The 16,071-nt window shown below is 55.7% G+C and overlaps 1 protein-coding gene across 8 annotated transcripts in view; it reads right to left on the reverse strand.

Moving 5' to 3' along the window:
* The window catches only part of ATP2B2 (ATPase plasma membrane Ca2+ transporting 2), a 142,647-nt gene that overhangs the window by 16,039 nt on the left and 110,537 nt on the right, over positions 1-16,071 (reverse strand). For all 8 annotated transcript variants that reach the window (XM_070359201.1, XM_070359196.1, XM_070359195.1 and 5 more), the window contains 5 exons: positions 9,236-9,415; positions 8,959-9,046; positions 6,424-6,530; positions 5,591-5,782; positions 401-614 (listed from right to left, as the gene is read on the reverse strand). In XM_070359201.1, the coding sequence (XP_070215302.1) occupies positions 401-614; positions 5,591-5,782; positions 6,424-6,530; positions 8,959-9,046; positions 9,236-9,415 (781 nt within the window). The remainder of the gene's footprint in view (positions 1-400; positions 615-5,590; positions 5,783-6,423; positions 6,531-8,958; positions 9,047-9,235; positions 9,416-16,071) is intronic.

The following is a 16,071-nucleotide window of genomic DNA, read 5'->3' on the forward strand; positions in this document are numbered from 1 at the left end:
TGTGGAAACAGCTGGCTTGTAGGCAGGTGTGTGGCTCTTTTCCAGGAGGCCTTGGTGAGGAGCCTTCTACCGGGCAAGGGTCACGTGTGGGAGTGCTGAGAACAGGGGCCGGTCACTCCCCCTAGTGTCTCGGGCTCCTGGGGGGGCTGGCATGACGCCCTGCCTTGCACAATGTGTACACAGTGTCCAGAGCTGTCATCAGTGGGAAAAGCCCAGTCTTTGGGGTTGCCAGACCTGGGCCAGGGCCTGGCTCTACCCAAGATTTGCTGTGTGACCCCGAGCCACTAACTTCACCTCTCTGGGCCTCCATTACTTCCTCAGCAAACAGGCGGGTGACTGGGAGTCCAGAGCGGCCGGGTCTGGGCCATGGAGTCCTGGGTGGGCAAGGTAGGGGACTCACCGACGAAGAGCAGGGTGAAGATGAGGGTGAGCTGGTAGACGGCATGGCCCAGGATATTCTTCATCATGGTCCGAGAGATGAGGGGCTTGTTGCGGCCATACGGCTTCCTCAGGAGCAGGGTCTCGGTGGGCGGCTCAGTGGCCAGCGCCAAGGAGGCGAACGTGTCCATGATGAGGTTCACCCAGAGCATCTGCACGGCCTTCAGGGGGGAGTCCTGGGGACCGTGGGTGAGACGGTAGTGATGAATACCTCCTAGATATTTATCACGGGAGGTTGGCCATCCACTGCCCTGATGTGCCTGGCGTGGGGCTCATCGCCAGAGTGTAAGCTGCTCCCCTTGAGGCCAGCTCTGCCAGTGTGTCTCCCTTGGCTGGCCAGCCCAGCCCAGGGTTCCAGAGTGGGTGCTGAGTAGGTTTGTCAGACCTTCCGTGGAGAACCACCCAGCCCTATTCACCTCAGCGCTGTCTTTTCCCCCAGGGAGAAAATCAAGCCCCAGGCATCACGGCCACCACTTCCACACCCTGTGCTTTGTAAATATAGCCACACCCCCGCCATCTTCACTCCTCCCCTCCAGCCCCGATTGGCCATGTCTCGTCCAGGCTCAGGTCAAGAGCCCCCACAAGCATCTTCCACACAGACCCCAGCTCCCCTGCTTCCTGCTGCCTCTTTCCCCTTAACCATCAGTGAATCAATGACTCGGGCTTCTCCTTCTCACAAACAACGCCTGGCACCCTGTCCCCTTTTCACTACCATCCAATTTCTCCTTCAGTTCAGTTCAGTTCAGTCGCTCAGACGTGTCTGACTCTTTCTGACCCCATGAATTGCAGCACACCAGGCCTCCCTGTCCATCACCAACTCCCACAGTTCACCCAAACTCATGTCCATCAAGTCGGTGATGCCATCCAGCCATCTCATCCTCTGTCGTCCCCTTCTCCTCCTGCCCCTAATCCCTCCCAGCATCAGAGTCTTTTCCAATGAGTCAACTCTTCACATGAGGTGGCCAAAGTATTTCATTCCTTCCAAAGAACACCCAGGACTGATCTTTAGAATGGACTGGTTGGATCTCCTTGCAGTCCAAGGGACTCTCAAGAGTCTTCTCCAACACCACAGTTTAAAAGCATCAATTCTTCGGTGCTCAGCTTTCTTCACAGTCCAACTCTCACATCCACACATGACCACTGGAAAAACCATAGCCTTGACTAGACGGAGCTTTGTTGGCAAAGTAATGTCTCTGCTTTTGAATATGCTATCTAGGTTGGTCATAACTTTCCTTCCAAGGAGTAAACGTCTTTTAATTTCATGGCTGCAATCACCATTTTGGATTTTTTTTTGATTTTTGATTTTGGAGCCCCCCAAAATAAAGTCTGACACTGTTTCCACTATTTCCCCATCTATTTTCCATGAAGTGATGGGACCAGATGCCATGATCTTCTTTTTCTGAATGTTGAGCTTTAAGCCAACTTTTTCACTCTCCTCTTTCACTTTCATCAGGAGGCTTTTTAGTTCCTCTTCACTTTCTGCCATAAGGGTGGTGTTATCTGCATATCTGAGGTTATTGATATTTCTGCCGGCAATCTTGATTCCAGCTTGTGTTTCTTCCAGCCCAGTGTTTCTCATGATGTACTCTGCATAGAAGTTAAATAAGCAGGGTGACAATATACAGCCTTGATGCACTCCTTTTCCTATTTGGAACCAGTCTGTTGTTCCATGTCCAGTTCTAACTGTTGCTTCCTGACCTGCATATAGGTTTCTCAAGAGGCAGGTCAGGTGGTCTGGTATTCCCATCTCTTTCAGAATTTTCCACAGTTTATTGTGATCCACACAGTCAAAGGCTTTGGTATGGTCAATAAAGCAGAAATAGATGTTCTTCTGGAACTCTCTTGCTTTTTCCATGATCCAGCGGATGCTGGCAATTTGATCTCTTGTTCCTCTGCCTTTTCTAAAACCAGCTTGAACATCAGGAAGTTCACGGTTCACATATTGCTGAAGCCTGGCTTGGAGAATTTTGAGCATTACCTTACTGGCGTGTGAGATGAGTGTAATTGTGTGGTAGTTTGAGCATTCTTTGGCATTGCTTTTGTTTGGGATTGGAATGAACACTGACCTTTTCCAGTTCTGTGGCCACTGCTGAGTTTTCCAACTTTGCTGGCATATTGAGTGCAGCACTTTCACAGCATCATCTTCCAGGATTTGAAATAGCTCAACTGGAATTCCATCACCTCCACTAGCTTTGTTCATAGTGATGCTTTCTAAGGCCCACTTGACTTCCCATTCCAGGATGTCTGGCTCTAGGTCAGTGATCACACCATCATGATTATCTGGGTCGTGAAGATCTTTTTTGTACAGTTCTTCTGTGTATTCTTGCCACCTCTTCTTAATATCTTCTGCTTCTGTTAGGTCCACACCATTTCTCTTTACCACGACCCGATTTCTCTTCACCTTTTTTGTTTACATGAAGCAAGTACTGTGTGTCTCAATAAGTCCACTGCTGCTGCTAAGTCGCTTCAGTCGTGTCCGACTCTGTGCGACCCCATAGACGGCAGCCCACCAGGCTCCCCCGTCCCTGGGATTCTCCAGGCAAGAACACTGGAGTGGGTTGCCATTTCCTCCTCCAATGCATGAAAGTGAAAAGTGAAAGTGAAGTCGCTCAGTTGTGTCCGACTCTTAGCGACCCCATGGACTGCAGCCCACCAGGCTGCTCCGTCCATGGGATTTTCTAGGCAAGAGTACTGGAGTGGGTTGCCATTGCCTTCTCCTAACTCCACACACACACACAAAAATGTTGTCCTGGTAGAAACTTTAGGCAAGTAAGGGACAGAGGAAGCCAAACCTCATCCAGGATCTCCCCACTTATGGGTTTCCTGCCCTCCACATTCTGGGTTGGGTCCTTCTCCATGTCTCCCTGGCTGAGACCGGGATCACGTATTCCTACACGTCTGTGCACAGTCGTCTCCTGTGGTCTGTGCTGCCTGAAGGTGTGTAGACCCCATCCTTTGTCCCCCATCCTATCCTCACACCTCCACACCCCCCAAAATGCCTTTCCCCAAGGGCAGCACCACCTTTCTTGTCACAGACTGAGGCATTCTTTTCCAGGCCCGTCTCACTGAACCTCGAGGAATCTGACTGCATCCTGACCCCTCTCTGGGCGCCCTTCTCTCTGACTCCTTCTCCAGCTCCTTCTTCCCTTACCTTTTGAATTTGTGTTCCCTGTGACCCATTCCTCGGCCCTACCCCTGGATGCAGTTGCTTACCTCTCCCCACATCACCCTCCCTCCAGTCCAGACCTGGCCCTGTGGCCGCAGCCTCGCCCACAGGTGGACACCTCCTCCAGGAAGGTCACAGGCCCTATACACCTAACAGCCTGGGGTGGGCTGTTCCTTGCCCCCTGGTCCTCTCAGTGTGGCTCCTGAGGCCCCACCGCCTACACCTCACACCCTCATTCACCTCCTAGATGTTTATCACCTCCCCTCCCCCAGGCCACCCCTCCCACCTCCACCCCAGCTCAGTCACGCTCCCCACTCCCCTCAGCTTCTTCCTGTCCATCAGCCTCCTCTGATTACATGCACCTTGGGGTCAGGGCCCCTCTATCCTCACCAAGGCCTTCACAGCCCTCAACTCAATCCAAGACCTCAGGCAAACCGTCCCTTCGGCACCTCAGTTTCCCCGTGTGGCTCCAGCTGGTCTCCAAGAAACTTGGCGTGAGTTTCCCTAAACCATCACTAGAGGGAGCCTCTTGTCTACAGAGCAGGAGAGAAGGGCCTGGTGAGCAGAAGGGACACCACCTCCCCACCTCCGCTCCAGCCCAGGGCTCTCACTCTCAGGGCTGGGGTGTTGGGAGCTGCCATATGCGTCCTCAAGGGCCCAGAATTCAACAGAGGGAACAGTATTCCCTGGGCTACACAGCTCTTCAGGACAGAGGTACCGGTACCAACAAAGGTCCGTCTAGTCAAAGCTATGGGGTTTCCAGTGTTCCAGTGGTCATGTATGGATGTGAGAGCTGGACAATAAAGAAAGCTGAGCACCGAAGAACTGATGCTTTTGAACTGTGGTGTTGGAGAAGACTCTTGAGAGTCCCTTGGACTGCAAGGAGATCCAACCAGTCCATCCTAAAGGAAATCCTGAATATTCTTTGGAAGGACTGATGCTGAAGCTGAAACTCCAATTCTTTGGCCACCTGATGTGAAGAACTGACTCATTAGAAAAGACCCTGATGCTGGGAAAGATTGAAAGCAGGAGAAGGGGACGACAGAGGATGAGATGGTTGGATGGCATCACCGACTTGATGGACATGAGTTTGAGTAAACTCTGGGAGTTGGCAATGGACAGGGAGGCCTGGCGTGCTGAAGTCCACGGGGTCGCAAAGAGTCAGACACAACTGAGCGACTGAACTGAACTGGGCAGGTACCCCATGGGCCCCTCTGTCCTCCAGAGCCTCTGGGCTTCTGGGGGCTCCTGTGGGCAGGAGCTTGTCTGCCAACATGGTTGCTGGGAGAGGCCTTCCCTCTCCTCCCCAAGCGAGGCTGGTCAGCCCTTGGCCACAGGCAGGCAGGAGGCTGCGGGAGGAATGGCAGGCACCTGGCTGGTCCATCCTCTGAGGCTCAGTTTCTGCCTCTGTGAAATGGGGATCAACACAGTTCCCATCGCACAAGGGGGGTGAGGAGGCAGTGAGGCTGCAGGGGCTGGGCCTGCCTGTCAGCTCCACAGGGCCCAGGACACGGGGCTGCTACAGACCTGGCTGTAAAGGTGGGGCCGACTCCTGCTCTCCCAGTGACCAAGTCCACCCAGCCCAGGAACCCAGGCACTCAGGCCTTCCCTGATGCACTCCACGCCACGGCTGGGGCTCCCAGGGCCGCACCAGCTCCGTGATGCCAGCTGGCTGCCTGTCTGGTGCCGGCCTCTCTCTGCCCCTTTATGTGGCCAGGGGCCCTGCCTTCCTGGAGGGGGTCCCTCTCCTGCCTCCCAGAACAAGGGCCGGTATCTCCACTGGCTGGCTGACCTTGGGGTAGTCCTGCCACCTCTCTGAGCCTCCTTTCCTGCACTCTGTGCGGCTGGTGCCTACGTGGGTGGCTCTGTGATGCGGTTCCTGGCCCTCAGCATGGAGCTGTGACAGCCTGGGACAGCCCCTGTGTGTGGTGCCCGTCCTCCCCCGGGCTTCAGCTGCCCCACCCCGCCCACCCCTGGAGGACCCACCTGCGTGATGCAGGCGCCCGTGAAGGCCACGATCACGGCCACCACGTTGACGGTCAGCTGGAACTGCAGGAACTTGGAGATGCTGTCGTAGACGTTGCGGCCCCACATCACCGCCTTGACGATGCTGCTGAAGTTGTCGTCCGTCAGGATGATGTCCGAGGCCTCCTTGGCCACGTCCGTGCCTGCGATGCCCTGTGAGGATGGGGACAGGAGCCTGGCTGGGGCGACCGGAGAGGCGAGCAGCTCTAGCAGCACCATCCTCACCCCCCGACCACCGCCCACATACACACACGAATCCCCAGCACTGCAGACCACACGGGAGCGTGTCTGCCCACGTGGTTGCTGGGAGAGGCCAGGCCTCGGAACACGTGCCCTCTCCTCCCCAAGCAAGGCTGGTCAGCCCTTGGCTGTGGGGAGACAGGAGGCTGCCTGTCCCAGTAGCAGAGTCCAGCTGGCCCAGGAACCCAGGCACCACACCAAACACGCAAGTGTACATGCATGCGCGCGCGCGCGCACACACACACACACACACACACACCCTACCCCTACTCTTCAAGACCCAGCCTTGAGGCCAACCTCTGCCTTCAGGAAGGGGGCCCTTCCACTCTTTCCCTTCCCTTCCCCAGACCCATCACTGCAGGAAGCTCTCTCCTCCCTTCTTGAGGCCAAGCTGAGCGTCAAGACCTCTGGGAGTGTCAGGTGGACAGAGGGTGGGCGGCGTGAGCACCGGGGTTCCTGCATCCCCCTGCTGGAGGCTGGTGGTCCACGCGTCCCCCTTAGCCCCTGCCTGCGGGCTCCTGCCAGCTGCCGCCCCAGCCCCCGTGCGCTCCTACCATGGCGAAGCCCACGTCGGCCTTCTTGAGCGCAGGCCCGTCGTTGGTGCCGTCCCCCGTCACGGCCACCACCTGCCGCTGCTCCGTGTGCGTGCTGTCGATGATGCCTGTGGGCGGGGCGGGCATGTGCTCAGGGCCCTGGGACCCCCCCAGGGCCGGGGGCCCAGGCTGGCACAGCCTCCTCTCTGGCCCCTGCCCCGCCACCCCCCTGACTCTGTCAAGCTTCATCCTAGCTCCCAGCACCTGCAGGGGACATGGGGCCCCTTAGCCCAGTGCTGGCTGCAACTAACACCCTCTCGTCAGGGCCTGCTGCCTCTCCAGCGTCCTCTTTGCTCTCTGCAGCCCATGGCCACTGCAGTGACCACCCTGGCCGAACTCACCTTCCCTGTCCGAACTCAAATCCCCTGTCCGAACCACAGGGGCCTCTCTGTTCTCCAGGGGAGCCAGGTTTGGCTGGGGGGCCACCCATCTGCTCCGCCAGCATCTTGTGCTTGGGGAGCCAGTCACACCTGAGGAGGCCTGGGCTCTGCCATCTGCTAATGACCACTCTCTAGATACTCATCCTTAATAAAACCTTCAGCAAGTAGCAGTGACAGATGACATGTGGCTCGCATCACTGAGTGAGTGAGGGCCAGAGGAGCAGGACGAGTGAAAGAAGTCACCTCTGCCCACCGCTCAGGTGGGAGTTACTGGGGTTCGGCAGCTCCTCTAGTTCCACCCCCATGGGGCATACAGACACCACCTTTGCCTTCAGCGGTGCCGGGGCTCTCTCCTGAGCCCTGAATCCATGGACACCTCCCCTGGGATGTCAGAGGGCCTCCAGCCCAGCCTCCTAAACCACGTGCATCCATTTCCCCTCAAATCTGTCCCTTCTTGTGGGACTCCAGACACCCAGCTGCCCCCTGTAAACTTCGCAGCAGGCTCTCAGGCAGGAACACACTGAGCAGTCCTGGACTCCCATCTCCCCTCTTCCTCCACCCCATCTGGGCCAGGCCTGACCCCCACAGAGAGCTCTCAGACCTGCCCACTCCCAGCGCACCTGCTCTGTCCCCAGCCCGCCCCCAGCATCCCCTCTCGCAGCTGGACTATCCCAGCGGTCCCTCCATTTCCAGGCCGCTCTCCACTCAGCAGCAGGGAGGGAGATTTCTAAAACACCGCTTCTCCATCGAGGCCCTCCTGCAGCTCACCACCTGGGCTAGCAGTGCAGGTCACCACCGCGTGTTCAAGGCCCCGTGTGATCTGAGGATGAGACTCCCTTCTCCAGCCCTTCCTCTCGTCTCCCTCTCTCACTGGAGGCCCCGGGCCAGCCAATGAACTTCCTCCCACCCCTTGAAAGTGCCTGGAGACCTTTTCCTCTGGACTTCCACAGTGTGGTTCCCTGTCCTGCCTGAAACACAGGGCCGCCCCCTGGACCCCACCCCTCAGCCTGGGATCTGACAGCAGCCCCAGGTGGAGTGAGAGGCCAGCAGGGCCCAGGAAGCTTCCGCTTCCACTGCTGTGGCCTCTGTGCAGGGCAGCGACCTATTCAGTGTCTACTGGGTGAGACCTGGCCATGAAATCCAAGAGGGAAGGGTCATGTCAGCCAAGAGATGGGCCTGACACATAGTAGATACTCAGTAAACATTTGTCAAGAGAATGAGTGAATGAATGAATAAGTGATTGAATAAAAAATGGAGCTGGGTTGGGGGTCTCCTGCAGTTCAGGGGCTCAGTGTTTCTAAGGCCAGGTCTGCCTCCATTGAAGTCTTTGGGCAGCACCTTTGGAAGACGAATCTAAGATGCCCTATGGCTGACCTCAGTCAGAAAACTTCCCCTTATGGCCATTCAACAGACGGAAAAATTGAGTCCTGGGGCTGGACACTTGCCAAAGGCCACAGAGCAGAACAGGGGGCAGAGCCAGGGTTTTAACTCAGGCCTGTGTGACTCTGAAAGTGCCCCGCATCTGGCCAGTGAGATGGGCTCAGCGAGGGGTGTGTCCTCCCCCTGGAAGGAGTCAGGGAAGAAGGACACTGGCTTTGGGCCTCATGTCTCAGATCGCTGTTCCCAGGGCAGCTCATGCCCGGGGTCCTGGTCACACACATGGGACAGCGTCCTTAGAGACCAGGCAGGCCAAGGCTCTCAGACTCACAAGGTGTGGGCCAGACTGGGAACATACACAAAGGAAGTGGGCTGAGTGTCAGACCTAGTGGTTAAGACAGCATCACATGGGAACAGCAGGGTCTGTGTCCAGTCATTCAACCTGAACATTAACCAAGATACACCACCCAAATCAGCTTGTCGGTGGGCTCCTCAGCCCTCAGTCCCATTGCTGCCCATGGGAGGGGGGACCTAGGCCAAAGGCCCACCACCTCCTCATGCCGCTGTGGCCCTTGGCAGGCCTCCTAGGGCATCCCCAGGTATGGGGCGTCCCCAGGTATGACGAATCCCAGGCGGGAGCCGCTGTCATCCTGGAAAGAAGCTGAAGGCGCTAGGTCAGGAAAGCCCCAGAGGCCTGGTGCCTGGACCTCAGCACTGCCTGGGCCCACCCAGGTCTTACCTTTGACCAGGGTATGCTTGTCCGTGGGTGAGGAGCGAGCCAGCACCCGCAGCTTTGGCCAGATCTTATCGATCCGCTCCTGCTCAATCTGGAAAGGGATGCGGGAGGGGCAGGTGAGTGGGGTTGAGGAGAGAAACCGAGGCCCAGGTAAGGGAGGGGACTTTCCTAGACCACTGGGCTCTGAGCGGCATACTGGCTGGCTACCATGCACGCCCGTGCCTCCTGGGCCCCCGTTCGGGCCCAACCCTCCGAGGACCCTTTGCGCTGGGCCACGTACCTCCCCTTTCTCGTTGCGGATCCTTCGGTTGAACTCCTTGCCCTCAAGGCACAGGAAGTCCTCCCCGGGGTGGATGATGCCACACTTGATGGCGATGGCCCGCGCTGTGTTGATGTTGTCACCGGTGACCATGCGGACCGTGATGCCTGCTCGCTGGCACTTGCGGATGGCTTCCGGGACCTGGGAGGGAGGGCAGGAGCCATGGAGTGGACGGCACCTAGGGTAGGCCCTCCCTGCCTTTATGGATTCCAGAGCCTGTTCACAGGCAGCACCACGATAAGGGGTCTAGATGACTGGGAGACCCTGATGGCATGCAGACCATCTCCTCCCTTCCTGTGCCCATGGCAGGCATTGCTAATCAATCCCAGCACACTCTGATTAAACCCTGATGTGGTCTCACAATTCTTTCCTGCAGTGTCCCTGACAGCCATCACCTATCGACAGTGACGGTGCATCCTAAGATAAGACCGTTGACTATTCTGACCTGGACAAGAACTTTAAGAAACACTGCAGTAAACACCCTCTTGGATATGGTCCCAGGCAGGAGTACAGAACACTGCATTACTGCACAGGATATTGTCCCTGCTTTATCCACGTGCACATTTCCTGCAAATGCAATGTTAAATACATTTGTGTACTTTGGGTTTTTTTTTTGGGGGGGGGTGGGCAGTGGAAGAACATTGCATTTTAGGGCATATTATTTACATAGTGTTACACTGCCTTAGATAAATGCAAATGACTAGGCTTCAGGTAAAACATGACATCTCCCTGGGAGAATAAGGACTTCCTACTGCCCTTGTTGTAATGATAGACTGACATCTGGACCAATTAGGACAGAGCAGACCCAGCCAACCAGGAGCCAGCAAATCCCCCAACTCTGCCCTCTAATCCCTACTCCACCCCTACTCCCCACCCCACCTATGCAGAGCTCTGGATCTGTCTAGCAATTAGGATGCAAAAGCCAGCCTGGGAGCTTCCCCGGTGGTCCAGTGGTTAAGAATCTGCCTTGTAACGCAGGGGTCATGGGTTCGACTCCTGGTCCAGTAAGATTCCACATGCCATAGAGCAGCTAAACCCCTGCACCACAGCCACTGAGCCAGCGCTCTAGAGCCCTCAGGTCTCAACTACTGAACCCACACACCTAGAACCCGTGATCGGCAACAAGAGAAGCCACGGCAATGAGAAGCCAGCACACCACAGCAAGAGAGCGGCCCCACTCGCCACAACTAGCAAAGCAAGCAGCAGTGAAGACTCAGTGCAGACAAAAATAAAGTAAATATACAAGTATTTTAAAAAACCAGCCTGGAGCTGCTGTGGCCCTTTATACACAGCACAGATCAACTGAACAAGTGATTCTTACCCACGGGCAGTGACAAATCGCACAACAGTAAAGCAATATTTGCTGCCAAACGTCCTTCAGTGGGAGAGGACATGTCGAGGGCAGAAAACCCAGTTCTACTGAACGACCGAAGTACTTTCGAATCTTAGACCTGGCGATTGAATCCCACGCCCCCTCCTCTTGCACATTCTGGGTCTAAGAACTCACTTTCATCCCTGCCTACCCGGACAAGTCACTGCTGAGAGAATTCAAATATGTTGTTGTTGCTGTTCAGTTGCTCAGTCATGCCTCTTTGCGACTCCATGGACTGTAGCCCACCAGGCTCCTCTGTCCATGGGATTTCCCAGGCAAGGGATATAGAGTGTGCGGCCATTTCCTCCTCCAGGGGATCTTCCCAACCCAGGGATTGAACCCGTGTCTCTGGCATGGGCAGGCGGATTCTTTACCCCTGAGCCACCTGGGAAGCCCCCATCCTGCAGTGGAGGGAGAAACAAACATTCGGGAGAGGCAGGGCCTGGGTCAAGGCTGGGGAGGCCTCTCCAGCTCCCTGAGTTCTCTAAGAAGCCCGTGGTGACAGGGAGTGCTCTCCGTCCTTTGAAGGGCTGGAGCGGGACACGCTGACCAGGGGCCGCCTCTGGGTGTATTCCCAGGGTATGAGGAGGAGCCTTTTGGTGCCCACGCGGGGCTTGGGACCCCGTGAGCAAGGCCTCTGCTTTGCGCCACGGCGCCTGCTCACATGAGCAGACGTGACCTCTTTTTACAGAGCTGGAGGGAGTGGGGATGTGGGAGGTCCGAGATCCCGTTTACATAATTTACCAATGTCCTCACGATGGCTGTAACCCGGCTGCGGCCCCCCACTGTCTCCTGCCCCAGAGGACACGAAAGAGCCACTGTTCTTCTGGGAAAACATACCTTTATCTGTTTCCTGCCCAGAAAGGAGTAATTTAGGTTTTGTGCTTCAGAGGCACTTGGAGTTGGAAGGGACTCTAGGTGGTGACTCTGACCCTCTGCTAATTGCCTAGATCCCCTCCCAGGCATCCCCTCTGTTCCATGCCTCTGTTGACAGGGTGCTCCCCCCTTCTAAGGCTGACTGCCCAATGGTAGAGCAAGTCTATCGTGTCCTTTCACATAATCCTTTTTTCAAATAAAAGAGAAGTTACACACTCCAGTATTCTTGCCTGAGAAATCTCATGGACAGAGAAACCTGGTTGGCTACAGTCCATGGGGTCACAAAAGAGTCAGATACAAACAACTGAGTGACTAAATAACAACTCTGGGTCAGACCCACTCTCTTGTACAGAGATAGACTCTTCAGTAAAGATCTGTACAGAGGGCTCGGGGAGCACAGAGGAGGACACAGCTGCTTAAGAAGGACGTGTGTGGGGAGGAGAAATCTGGGAGGGCTTCCGGAGGAGGGGATGCTCAAACTCCCTCTTTTTAGCCAACACTAACTAAGGCTTGGATGCCTGGCTCTGTGCCCATGCTGGGGCTGCAGAGATGACCACTTCATTGTGGTCCTGGCTTCAGAGAACTGCCCATGAGGTGCGCAGGCAGAGAAAGGGAGGATGCTGCAGACACTGCTGCAGGTGATGTGGGGGGACCTTACGCCCAGGGAGGGTGAGAGGTAGGGGCTGGCTGCTGGTCATGGAGCCAGAGACGGGCTGGAGGCCCAGAGGTCTGGGACCCAGGGCCTCGCTCCTTCAGGCCTGGAAGCCATGGCAAGTTCTGAACTGGGAATGAGGTGATGGGTACCACGTTTTTGAAGGACTTCTGCTTTCAAGATGGTCTCAGGGAGCTGAAATTTGCCTGCGTGTAATCCCTACCATCTGAGCTTCACCCCAACAAGCCAGACTGGGACAAAAGGAGGAGGTTAATTCTTATGGCCCCCACACTTTGCTCTGTAGAGTGAAGGCACCTCTGCTTTGGGGAGAGACGGCTCAGGGACCAAAAGGCTGAGCTGGGCTTTGCCCAGGCTCCCTGTTGAGCCTTGGTTTCCTCATCTATAAAATGGGACGGTAGTTTCCACCCTTCACTGCTGCTGCAGAAATCTGTGACCTGCAAACGGCACCAAGCTCAGGGCCAGTGCCTGCTGGTGATGAGGGGGTGGGGGAGGCTGGCGAGATGCCTCATCCCAGGCGCCCTTGTCTGCTCTTTCTGCTCCAGAGCGGTGAAGGGGGTGCAGAGCGGGGGTGCAGATGTGGGGGTGGGGTGCCACGGGCATCTGGAGCACACATGGGAACAGGTGCTTGGGGTGGTGGGATAGGGTGGGCGCCGCACCACAGCTTTTGGGTCAGGTATATTAGGAGTCTTTGACCTGCCTTGACTGGGGGCGGGGACCGGGGACAGATCTGGAAACCCCTGGCCACTACGAGATATACTCTGCTTCCTTTCTGAGCAGTGCCCCCCACATTGGACATCCTTGCCGTGTTCAGTCCTGTCTGGTTTCACGCTCTCATGCACCAAGCAAGCATCTACACTTTCCCTCACCCTTCATTTCACTAGGCCGTGGATCTGCGGGTGGGGGCTGCCGGCCGCTCAGAACCCTCGCTGAGGCCTGGGCACAGGGCAAGCGCTCAGTCAGTGAGGGTTATCATGAAACACCTCTGCACTCAAGTCCCTCGATGGCTGACCCACGTGAGAGAGGATATGGACGGGCATGTGCAAACCCTCCCAATTCAGCTCCAAGCTCCCTTCTCCACCTGTTCTCTTATAAACTCAACCTGAGGGGGACTTCTGTGGTGGTCCAGTGGTTACGACTTGGCCTTCCAATGCAGGGGATGTGGGTTCAATCTCTGGTTGGGGAGCTAGGATCCCACATGCCTCGTGGCCAAAAAAACCTACCCCAATCATAAAACAGAACCAATATTGTAACAATCAATAAAGACCTTAAAAATGGTCTACCTAAAAAAAAGATTTTTTTTTAAAAAGGAAAAGCAACCCATCTGGGGTTTTCAGGAGTCTCCAAACACCCAGCATCCCATCCCACCTCCTTGCCTTTGCCTGTGGTGTCCCCTCCACCAAGGATACCCTCTCTCCCTGAATCTCTGTGCCCACAAATCTTTGCCATCCTGCACATGAAACGTTCTCCACTCAGGAGCCACCCTTGGCCCCTCCAGCTCAATGCTCTGCCTCCTGCAGCTGCTTAGCCCTTCCTTTTACCACCTCACTCATTCATTTATGTGACGCACAGCTAAGGAACATCTAACTGTTCTGGGCAGGGACGATGCAGAGAGGATAAAGACTCAAGCCCCAGAGGCATCGATCTGGTTGAAATATGCTTTCCCCATAGATACAATAGCTGTAAAAAAAAAAAAATTCCTTCTTCCACTAAAATTATCCTCGATATTTCTCGCTGAGGAAAACCAGCCAGGAAACGGGCGCTTCCTGTTTTCATTAAATAAAGGCTTTAAAACATCTGTTGTTTCTGGTGACAGCAGTCGTCTGTGACTCCAAGGGCTCCAAACACCCCCGGATAACACGGCAAATCTCCAGCCGTGGCTCTCCTGACGGCTTTATCCTCGCTGGCTTCCATCCGCCTTGGAAAATGCACTGCGGTGGTGTCTTGGGGGTGGGAGTCGGGTGGTTGGCAAGCCTGTTTTAACCTGTTCTGCCCTTTGTCTTTTCAAGGGAGGAAGGTAATGAGAGTTTCTCCCCCTGACAGATGGGGAAACTGAGGGACACAGAGTTTCTTTTCCTGCAGCAGCTGCATACGAATCTGACCAGGCTTGTAGGACCCTAGATGTGGTCCAGGTGGGGCCATTCACTCCGGCCGGCCTCACGGCTGTCCTGGGAACTTTCACAAACATTCTCCCTGTAGGCAGAGACACTCCTCCCAAAGGTTAGGGTGAGGGCTTCCCAGGAGGAGCTAGTGGTAAAGAACCCACCTGCCAATGCAGGAGGCATAAGAGATGTGGGTTTGATCCCTGGGTGGGGAAGATCCCCTGGAGGAGGGCACGGCAACCCACTCCAGTATTCTTGCCTGGGAAATCCAATGGACAGAGGAGTCTGGCGGGCTATAGTCCATGGGGTTGCAAAGAGTTGGAGATGACTGGAGTGACTGAGCACGCACGCACGTGACCCTAACCTGAGACACCGGTGACCGTGGCTGCCTTTGTGGTGGGGACTGCAGGTCTGGGGCTGGCATGGGGGCTACTTCACCCTGTCCGTGCCGTTTAACCTGTTGAATTTGCCTCCATAAATCACCTAGCCTAAAGTACCCAAATAAATCAAAACACATACTTGCCAGTCTCCTCAGGCCCTGCATCCCACCCCCGCCTCACGGGAGATGCTGAGTCAACAGGTGAAGAGGTTCAACACTTTCACAAGCATCGCCAGGAACCCCACCGTGCCCCTCACATGCAGACGTCTAACTTCCTCATTGTTCAGATGGGGAAACTGAGGCCCGGGGCAGCGATGTACAGGAGGTCTTATGGGAAAGAGGAGCAGGGGCGGGATGAGAACCCACTTCCCTCCAGTAAGCCCCCTCCCTCCAGCACAGTTCCAGCTTCTAAATTCACATCCCAGGGTGAGCCCTGGAGAGATGGAAGGTCGCCACAGGATGTGTTGACTGAAGGTAAGCCTCCCAGGCTGCTGGCTCAGACAGGGACCTGGGGAGTCCCCAGGCCAACCGCTCATTTTACAGATGAGGGGACTGAGGCATGAAGTGGAGAAGTGTCTTGCTAGTGTCCGAGCTGGGGTTGGGATCAGGCCCCCTTTCTCCAGTGCGGGCTGACTGTGCACCCAGCCCTGCAGGGTGGACAGCGTGCATGCGTGCATGCTAAGTAGCTTCAGCTGCATTCGATTTTTTGCAACATGGACTATAGCCAGCCAGGCTCCTCTGTCCATGGGATTTTCCAGGCCAGAATACCGGAGTGGGGTGCATGCCCTCCTCCAGGGGATCTTCTCAAACATAGGGATCGAACCTGAGTCTCTTAGGTCTCCTGCATTGGCAGGTGGGTTCTTTACCACTGGCGTCACCCTGGGAAGCCCACACCCCCTCCCAGTGTCTGCGCCTGAAGCCAGCTTCTCTGGATACAGAAAACAGCAGGGACCCCGCTCAGCCCTCTCAGGCCCTCTCTCCTCTTCTCAACCCCCTGACCCACAGCTACCTGCCCTCTCATTTTTGTGGCCCCCAGGCGCAGGCTCCAGGCAGGAGACCTGGATTCACTCAGCGAGACTGTGGGCCCCTCACTGGCCCTGCTTGGGTCTCCGTGTTTCTTCTGCAAATTGGGAGAGTGGGAAGGTGTCTGGACGAGATCAGCCTTTCAGACCTTGAGTCTCGGCCCTTTAGTGGATTGTGAAATCAGTTCTGTGGGTGGTGACCAGTGTTTAAAAAAATGAAGGAAGAGATAGGCGAGGACAGAAAATACTTTAGTGCATCACATTACTCTGTGAGAGTCGTATCTTGGTTTAGCGTGTGTGTTTGCTGAGTCCTGACATAAGATACATTTCTCATCACTGGGGGTCACGAAACAGCATATTGTGTGTGCAATGCTGC

Source organism: Bos mutus, chromosome 22 (assembly GCF_027580195.1).
Source record: "Bos mutus isolate GX-2022 chromosome 22, NWIPB_WYAK_1.1, whole genome shotgun sequence".
In the NCBI taxonomy this organism is placed as follows: domain Eukaryota; kingdom Metazoa; phylum Chordata; class Mammalia; order Artiodactyla; family Bovidae; genus Bos; species Bos mutus.